This window comes from Sabethes cyaneus, chromosome 3 (genome assembly GCF_943734655.1).
Source record: "Sabethes cyaneus chromosome 3, idSabCyanKW18_F2, whole genome shotgun sequence".
Taxonomy (NCBI): Eukaryota; Metazoa; Arthropoda; class Insecta; order Diptera; family Culicidae; genus Sabethes; species Sabethes cyaneus.
Window position 1 is genome coordinate 221,790,645 of NC_071355.1, and position 9,249 is coordinate 221,799,893.

The following is a 9,249-nucleotide window of genomic DNA, read 5'->3' on the forward strand; positions in this document are numbered from 1 at the left end:
ATTTTTTCGCTTAAAAAAATTACCATAAAAAACTATAACTTTTTATAGTAGAATCTGTGAATCGGGAACTTCATTGTCAAAGTTGATCATTGTTATTTATCTGTTCTTTATCTGTGCGCTGGTTGGTGCTGTCCTACTGTCATCAGTGCGCTCGTCGCTATGTTTTCATGCCAGTGAAATGTTTTTAAACGTTCTTTTTCTTTTCGTCCGAATGAATTGAATCCCACAACTGCACCCTTTTGCACAGATATTTGAAGCAAGCGCAGTTTCTAATCATATTACTTAGCAGCCATATTTGAAATTTTAAACTGGTTGTGAAAGTTTGATTATGAGATTCCCCTTTTGATGAATCTCAGGCACACACACATATGCATATATAATGTAAATACATTATCTGAACATGTGTGATGTTTACCATGCGCGCTGCAGCGACACTGGCATTCTATATATATTGCTTATATTGTGCTTTGCAGCTGTACCTGGATTAATCCAGATTATTTTCTCTAATGCCAATGTATATGACAAAACAAAACAGCAACATAACAGTTGTCACTCTTTCTCTTTCTCACTCACAGCATTCGCATTGTCGCACTTTTTGTGCCAATTGAAGATAGAATTAACAAAAGGGCGAATGTCGCAAGCGTAAACAAACCGAGTGAGGGTTGATTTTCCTATGCTGGTCTAGCAAAAAATAACTCTCACTCGTTTTGTTTACGTTTGCGACATTCGCCCTTTTGTTAATTCTATCTAGAATTACACTTTTAGACTGCGGTGTCCAGTATGGTGCAAAATGCGGGATACTATTCATGCACTATATAATTAATAGTAAATTTCCATGTGAAATTCCATATTCTAGATAGAATTAACAAAAGGGCGAATATCGCAAATGTAAACAAAACGAGTGAGAGTCTAGGTGAGAGTTAATTTTTGCTGGGCCAGGGCCAGCATATATAGGAAAATCAACTCTCACTCGGTTTGTTTAAGCTTGCGACATTCGCCCTTTTGTTAGTTCTATCTTCATATAAATGACGTCTGCATGTGTCCTTTTATCAATTCTAGATAGAATTAACAAAAGGGCGAATGTCGCAAATGTAAACAAAACGGGTGAGAGTTATTTTTTGCTGGACCAATAGGAAAATCAACCCTTACTCGGTTTGTTTACGCTTGCAACATTCGCCTTTTTGTTAATTCTATCGATGATATCGATTCTCGGGTATCGATGTCATAATTTTTACCGATAAAAATCGATACGGCTGGTATTCTTTCTTGACGAAGTTGTGCTGGTGTTGCTGTGCTGTTGAGTTTGCTGGGTTGCAAAATTGTCGCAATTCGCAGATTACATTTATCAATTTCGTCAATTTAAAAAGGTGTTTTTAAGCTATTCTACAGAAAAATAAGAAAATTTCTTTCGATTGAACGCTCGCGTAGTCATCAGAAGCAATGGTAGTGCGCGAATATAACGAGGAGCTGAAATACATCGAGCGTATTTCGCCGAACAGCTTCCGCATCAAGAAGGGCTTTCAGCCAAACATGAACGTCGAGGGGATCTTTTACGCCAACAGCCGGCTCGAGAAGCTGATGTTCGATGAGCTGCGGAACTCTTGCCGACCGGGAATGACTGGTGGATTTCTACCAGGCGTGAAGCAAATTGCCAACGTTGCGGCTCTACCGGGAATTGTCGGCAGGTAAGTGACTCCATTTGGTATGAGCCGGTAAGTTTGATTATCGCTTATGTATGTTTACAGATCTGTTGGTCTTCCGGATATTCATTCTGGCTATGGGTTTGCAATCGGAAATATGGCTGCTTTCGATATGGGTGATCCAACTTCTATTGTATCGCCGGGTGGCGTAGGCTTCGATATCAATTGTGGAGTTCGGCTGTTACGTACCAATCTTTTTGAGCAGGACGTCAAACCTGTTAAGGAGCAACTTGCGCAGAGTTTGTTTGACCATATTCCAGTAGGAGTAGGATCGAAGGGTATAATTCCAATGAATGCTCACGACTTGGAGGAAGCACTCGAAATGGGAATGGATTGGTCCCTACGGGAGGGATACGTTTGGGCTGAAGATAAGGAACATTGTGAAGAGTATGGTCGTATGCTGAATGCTGATCCCAATAAAGTTAGTATGCGTGCCAAAAAGCGAGGATTACCTCAACTTGGAACATTGGGGGCTGGTAATCATTACGCAGAGATTCAGGTCGTGGAAGAAATTTATGATCGATATGCAGCCAGCAAAATGGGAATTGAGGAGCTGGGTCAGGTTTGCGTTATGATTCACTCTGGAAGCCGAGGTTTTGGTCATCAGGTGGCCACCGATGCTCTTGTTGAAATGGAGAAAGCTATGAAGCGTGACAAAATTGAAACCAACGATCGGCAATTGGCTTGTGCTAGGATCAATTCAACCGAAGGTCAAAATTATCTAAAAGCCATGTCAGCCGCAGCTAACTTTGCATGGGTCAATCGGAGTTCTATGACTTTCCTCACTCGACAAGCATTTGCCAAACAATTTAATACCACTCCGGATGATTTAGATATGCACGTTATTTATGACGTATCTCACAATGTTGCTAAAATGGAAGAGCATCTGATCGATGGCCGTCCGAGGCAGCTCTTAGTTCATCGTAAGGGATCCACTCGGGCGTTTCCACCCCATCATCCGTTGATCCCGGTCGATTATCAACTCACTGGGCAGCCGGTTCTTGTCGGTGGTTCGATGGGAACCTGTAGCTTTGTATTGACCGGAACAGAGAAAGGTATGGCTGCTACTTTCGGGTCGACATGTCACGGAGCTGGAAGAAGTTTATCACGAGCAAAGTCTCGTCGTAATCTAGATTATAAGGATGTACTGAGAGATTTGGAGGCAAAAGGCATTTCAATTCGTGTAGCATCACCAAAGCTGGTGCAGGAAGAGGCACCCGATTCGTATAAGGACGTCAGGGACGTAGTGCAGACGTGTCACGATGTTGGCATCAGTGCGAAATGTATTAAACTAAGACCGATTGCAGTCATTAAAGGTTAGTCTGTAACTTCTGTGACTACGTTTGAGAAAGGTGATTTTCAATAATAAATTGAATAATTTCTAAGTAATCGTTGTTTGTAAAATGCGTTAAATGGATGGACATTCACTAATTTAGGTGAAGCAGTTGCTTCTAGAAAGAATTGAACAATACTCTAGATTTATGAAGAGTGAGACGGTTTCTATTTTTCTATTTGATGCATTTTTGCACTATTGATATAGAATATGACTGGTCAACCACAGTAGAAATATCAACGGATGTAAATTATATCAGCAGATGGTTTAATCCAAATATTTACCTATCTTTTTTGTAGTTTTTTGCTTCCTTGCCTCAGGGTAGTCATCGCGAACCGCTGATATTTCTTGTTTAATGAACTAGATTTATTACATAAATTTTACTGAAGTTATTTTCAGACTTCACAGCCCAATGTGATCAGAATATCTAGTCTAAATATTGACTAAACAGTGTAGCTTAACTCCAGAGCTATCATGCACTCAGTGCACCTATTTTGCTGTTTTTAGCTGTAACACCTCAGCCAAACAAAATTAGAAAATGTTATGTATGGGGCATTTATAGAGCCGATTATTATCCACAAGATTGCTGAACTAAGTATTGCTCTATCTTAAGTATTTACGGTGCACTTCACACTGGGAGCGCTCTGGGTGCATCGCCCAGTGTGAAATGCCCCATACATAACATTTTCAAATTTTGTTTGGCTGAAGTATTACATTTAAAAAAGCAAAATAGGTGCACTGAGTGCAGGACAGCCCTGCTTAACCCGTTATAATTCAGAATAGGAATTATGATCAGATTGTGCTCCAGGCTAGTGCTTAAAAATTTCTCTTAATCACAACCTACTGGAACTAGCGAGTCCACACTGAAGTTTAATACTCATCGACATCATAATAGATATGAACCAATGCACGTTGAGCAAAAACGAGCGCCCTCTGCAGCGACTCAATGAAACAGAATTCGAAAAAGTAGTATGGCTCTACAAAGGACAATTGTAGAGTTGATTATTATCAACAATATTGTTGACGAAATTATATTTCTATCTTTTCTATTTACGGCACTAAAGGACTGCCAATCCGTTGGTAGCAAAAAAAGCGCTCATTTGGCTACCAACGTGGTAGCAGCTCCATAGCGCCGCAAATTCTTCTTCTTCAACATAGAGCTGGGGTGGCTCGTGCTTTTTCTAGCACTCGTCTCCATTCAACTCGGTCTTGGGCCACTCGTCGCCAATTTCCTAGTAGCCTCAGAAGTCGCAAATCGCTTTCGACCTGGTCGAGCCATCGTGCACGTTGGGCCCCCCTGTTCTTGGTGCCGGTGGGGTTGTTGAAGAGGACTATTTTCGTCGCACCGTCGTCCGGCATCCTTACGACGTGTCCGGCCCACCGTAGCCTGCCAACTTTCGCTAGATGTACAATGGAAGTCTCCCCAAGCAGCGCCTGTAGCTCGTGATTTGTACGCCTTGCCACTCTCCGCTTTCAGTTTGTACTCCCTCAAATGTCGTCCGCAGCACTTTCTGCTCGAAGCAGGCCAGATTCCCCGCTTGGATGCGCCGCTGGATGTCTTTACGAGTGTTGTCAGCGGTCACCAGCGATCCCAAATACACGAACTCCTCTACCACTTCCAGTTCGTCGCCGTCAACGGTTACCGTCCGTGGGAGACGCGCGTTTGTTTCCTTTGAGCCTCTTCCTTTCATGTATTTGGTCTTTGACGCATTTATTTTTAGCCCAATTCTCCTAGACTCCGCTTTCAGTCTGGCGTAGATTGCCTCCGCCGTCGCAAAGTTCCTGGCTATGATCGAAGTCATCTGCAAAGCCTAGAAGTTGGCTACTCTTAGTAAAAACCGTGCCTCTTGTTTCGATGCCCGCTCGTCGGATCACCCCCTCAAGAGCATGCAGGATAGACCGTCACCTTGTCTCAACCCTCGCCGCGTCTCGAAGGGGCTCGAGAGTGCCCCAGAGATGCGTGCGAAACACTTCACTCGATCCAATGTAGCTCTGATCAGTCGCGTCAGTTTGTCCGGAAAACAGTGTTCGTGCATTATCTGCCATAGCTTGTCTCGATCGACTGTATCGTATGCTGCTCTGAAACCAATAAAGATGTGATGCGTGGGCACGTTGCGCCGCAAATATAAAAGATAAAATTATACTTTTCCAACAATATTGTTGATAGTAATTAACTGCCTTTTATACTACTTTTTCGAATTGTGTTTCTTTGAGGCGCTGCAGTTACATGAGTAGGTAACTACTGAGAAAAAATCGAAAATAAAGCCTGCTCCTATCCTTGCCTTCACATGGTGCAAGCCAGAATTCGAGCAACCTTAGCGAAGATCGGGTAACCAATCCCGGTGGAAACTCAGGTCGTATACCAACAGTGACGGAGGCATAGTGTTGTCTCGACACTATAAGATGGTTGCCCCATCACGAGACGATGGCGCAGGCTCTAGTACGACTACCTAGCTAAATCCAACACAAGAGAATCAAGAAAATTCTACTCGGAACATTTGGCATGGACAAAGGCGACGAAATAAGGACATGGAATAGAAACTTGGCATTTGGCACTACAGATCACTAAATTTTGTTGGTGGCGACAGGGTGATGCTCGATCAGTTAGAATCCCAAAAGTTTGGCATCGTGGAACTGCAGGAGATCTGTCGCAATGGCGGAACGCGGCCAAATCCAGTTTTACCAGAGCGGTAGAGTGAGGAACAAGCTTTGTAGTGATGGGCAAAATGCAGGACCGCGCAATGGACATGCATGTTGAGGATAAAGGGCCATTTCTTCAACTACATTATCATAAACGTGCATTGTCCACAAGAAGGTAGACCCGACGACGATAAGAAGGCGTTCTTTGCGCAGCTGGAGGCAAAGTACGACGGCTACTCGCCACGGGACATGAAGATCGTTATCGGGAATGTGAACGCCGGCAGGGAAGCAGTGTATAGACCGGTGATCGGGCGCCATAGCCTGCGCACCAACACGAACGATAACGGCCAGTGATACATCAAATTTGCAGCATCCCGAGGCTTGGTGATCACAACCACTTTCTTTCACCGCAAAGATATTCACAAAACCACTAGGAGGTCACCTGACTAACAAACCTTGAACTAAATCGGCCATATTCTCATCGAGGGCCTGTTTTCTCGAACATCACCAACGTACGCTCCCTATGGGGAGTGGATATCGAATCGAACCATTATCTAGCAGCAGTACATGCACGCTCAAAACTATCGACGGTTTATACCTCGCGACAAAGCCGCCCTCGTCGGTAATATTCGGGATTTAGACAACCCGCGGGTTACCGAATACTACGCGCGCATACTAGATGAAGATCGACCTTCCTCTGTGGACCTAGATATTCCGACCCTCCAAAAAGGATGGCGTATGATACACTCGGCCGCAACCGCAGTGCTAGGTGAGGAAATCTCGCGTGCACGGTTTGACGGTTTGTGGTTTGACGAAGAATGCCAACAAGCGATAGAGAGGAAAAAAATAGCTCGGAAAAACTGTCTAAGCATATCCACAAGAGAGAATTTAGCCAAGTATCGATGAGCTCGGAATGAGTTGACCAAGATCCTGAGGGGGAAAAAGCGTCTGAGTACAGATATCGATAGGAGCTGGAACAACTATTCCAGGCTAATGACACGCGAGATTTCGTAGGGCAGTATCTGGCAGGCTTTTGGGGGCCCATGCTATTACAGATCAATTTTTTACTCTCTGATAAATCCTCCAGAAATGTCGTACCTTCGCATCCTGAAGAGTTATATAACGAGGGCTGAAGAGTTTTCGTTTTAGTTTCTACGCTATGCAACCAGAAAACAGTTTAGAAACTACTTTCTACCCATGCAGCCGCGAACGTGAGAACGTGATTATGGGGCCTACGACTGGAACGAATAGAGATGAACATACCAAATCCAATCGAGCAAATTATTTCAGATCAAATTACTAATACCTCTCAACTAACTTTTATCAATTGTAATTGCACAATTGAAACAATTGTAATTTATTCAACTACGATGATTTTTACAATTTCTATTATAATACTTCATAATTTTTTCTATAAGTTTTGATCATTTATTACTTACGTATAATCTTTCCAAAAGGACTAATCATTTATGAAGATTTTACCAACATTATTAGTTTCAAATATGTTTTTTCAAACCTTCAAATATTGAAACCCGATTGGTCACCATTCCTGTTTAATCATTTTAAAAGTAAAAACTTAAACCAATTTAATTCTAGTTGAAATTCATCAGTCAAATTGTGCAGATTTACTTCTGCTTGACAGCATTTTCTTCGAAACTCATTTAGTTAAACCTCAATAAAACCACATTCGTTATTAGTGAAGCGGGGCGGCACGTGGGTTGGCAAATCGTATTACAGTCGAGCGCTCGTTCTAAATCATTGCGAATTCTTTCTGACATTGGTGTGAATGTAGTTCTCACTTTAGATTGCCACCGTCAGGTCGTGAATCAGTGCCGTTCCTTGATCTGAAATTCGAAGCAGCGGATTCCACTGAATTCTCACCCGACACCCTTTCGGAAAGTTCTTTAATCAGCTGAAAAACCCCCTGCCGAATTTACCCGCGTGAACCAAAAGTGAATATAATTCAAACTTGATCAGTGACAGTTTGCCCAAAAACGGTTGAACTAATACGCAGGCGGGTGGATTTCCAAAATCGAAAGGTTGTTCTACGCCAAAATAAAAAACAACAACTTGTATATTAAAAGATTTCGCCACAATCGGAGGATTTTCTGTGTAATACGTTCAGTTTTCACCTGGCTACGAAGCAGACCACTGGCCGAGCCTAGGCGGTCGAACATCGTGCTAATTGCAAGCGCGCGTTTTCGGACATACGAAATTTACGATACCAGAGAGCCGTAGTAATAAGAGTATACACTGTGTAGGCTTTTTACGGGTTTGAATTATTTGCGAATTCGGTTACCAACGGAAGGTAGGAGTGCAATTTGTCATCGAGAGGATTTACGTGTTTCGGTACAGATAAATAATAAGAAAAAGCATTTTTTAATGAGAGAAACAGGCCATCAGCATGACCGCAGATGTTGCTGCTCGAGTCGAGTGTGTTTATTGCGAATAGGTACGTGTGTGGCGGATACAAAATTCGCGCGTGGGAGTCCTCCAACGCCGACCGACGACGGCTGCAAACCTTGATAGTCGTTTCTGAGCTGAGCTAAGCGGACGTAAAGCTCTCGTTCGCGCTAAGTACGTCCTAGCGACTTGGGCGCTGTTATAAAGCGGCTGCCACTTTGGGCGTGTGCATCTACCGCTGAGATGATTTTCAGTGACGGTTTGGTTACTCTGGGAAATGGATGTATTCAACGATTTCCAGTAGAAGTTAGTGAGTATTGATTGAGTTTTTTTTCGTCAGAATATCCTTACTGCAATAGTAACTCTATCGGAATAACCTAAATGTTTTCAAGTTGTCCAATCCGTTGACGCAGATTTTGGCTTATTACTTTATATTAAGAAAATATTCACTTTGTTGTTGAATTTTTATCTTCAATTTTTATTAACGAAAAATATTTCTAGTATTGTCGAAAAAACAATACATCGTTGTCCAGGACATTTGCTGAAAATAGTATTTTTTTTATTGCTGGAATTCCGAGATATACCAAGATAAAGTAAACGTTTCACAGGCGTTGTACAAAATAGAACAGCGTGAGTAACGGAGGGATATAAGAGAATTTGATTTTATGCTTAATTCTGTATAAAAAAAATTATAAATATTGTACTAGGGTATGGGAGGGTATTTTCAGCTCATTAATGGATTGCTAAATGGATCCAAAAAATGATAAATTAAACTTGACTTGATTAATTGAAGCTTTACTTCAAATTGAACTGGAAATTGGACTTTTTTGTGCAGAGCCCATGCTAATCTTTTCTGTGTCGTCCCAATTTTAGCATATGTCCAGCCGAAACTAGGACATTGGAAATTTGACTTGAATTTGGGTTACCCAACAAACATTCTTGTTGTTTAACAACTTATCCGGTATTTAGCTATACAACGGTGGCGTGTTCTTTATCGTTCTTTCTTGTCTTCAACTTTTCGTTTTCTTTGTTCAGTCTCCTCGTTTTCTCGCCCATTTTCTGCGTTTTTCCTTTTATATCCCGTTTTATCTCCAATTCTGTCACGTTTTTTTCGGGTTTCTTTTATTCATGCCAGTTTTAAAATAAAATAAATGAAACGAAACCTTTTCGTAT

General features: G+C 42.1%; 1 protein-coding gene and 1 non-coding gene across 2 annotated transcripts; one reads left to right on the plus strand and one right to left on the minus strand.

Moving 5' to 3' along the window:
* The first annotated feature begins 1,276 nt into the window (after positions 1–1,276).
* On the plus strand, positions 1,277–3,075 carry LOC128743921 (RNA-splicing ligase RtcB homolog 1). The gene is made up of 2 exons (XM_053840625.1): positions 1,277–1,685; positions 1,746–3,075. Exons 1-2 carry the CDS (start codon positions 1,441–1,443, stop codon positions 3,019–3,021), a joined length of 1,521 nt encoding a protein of 506 aa, XP_053696600.1. The 5' UTR covers positions 1,277–1,440; the 3' UTR covers positions 3,022–3,075.
* Positions 3,076–8,865: 5,790 nt separating this feature from the next.
* On the minus strand, positions 8,866–8,973 carry LOC128744862 (U6 spliceosomal RNA). Its single transcript, XR_008412479.1, has one exon. It is a non-coding gene; the product is annotated as a U6 spliceosomal RNA (small nuclear RNA).
* Positions 8,974–9,249: the final 276 nt, after the last annotated feature.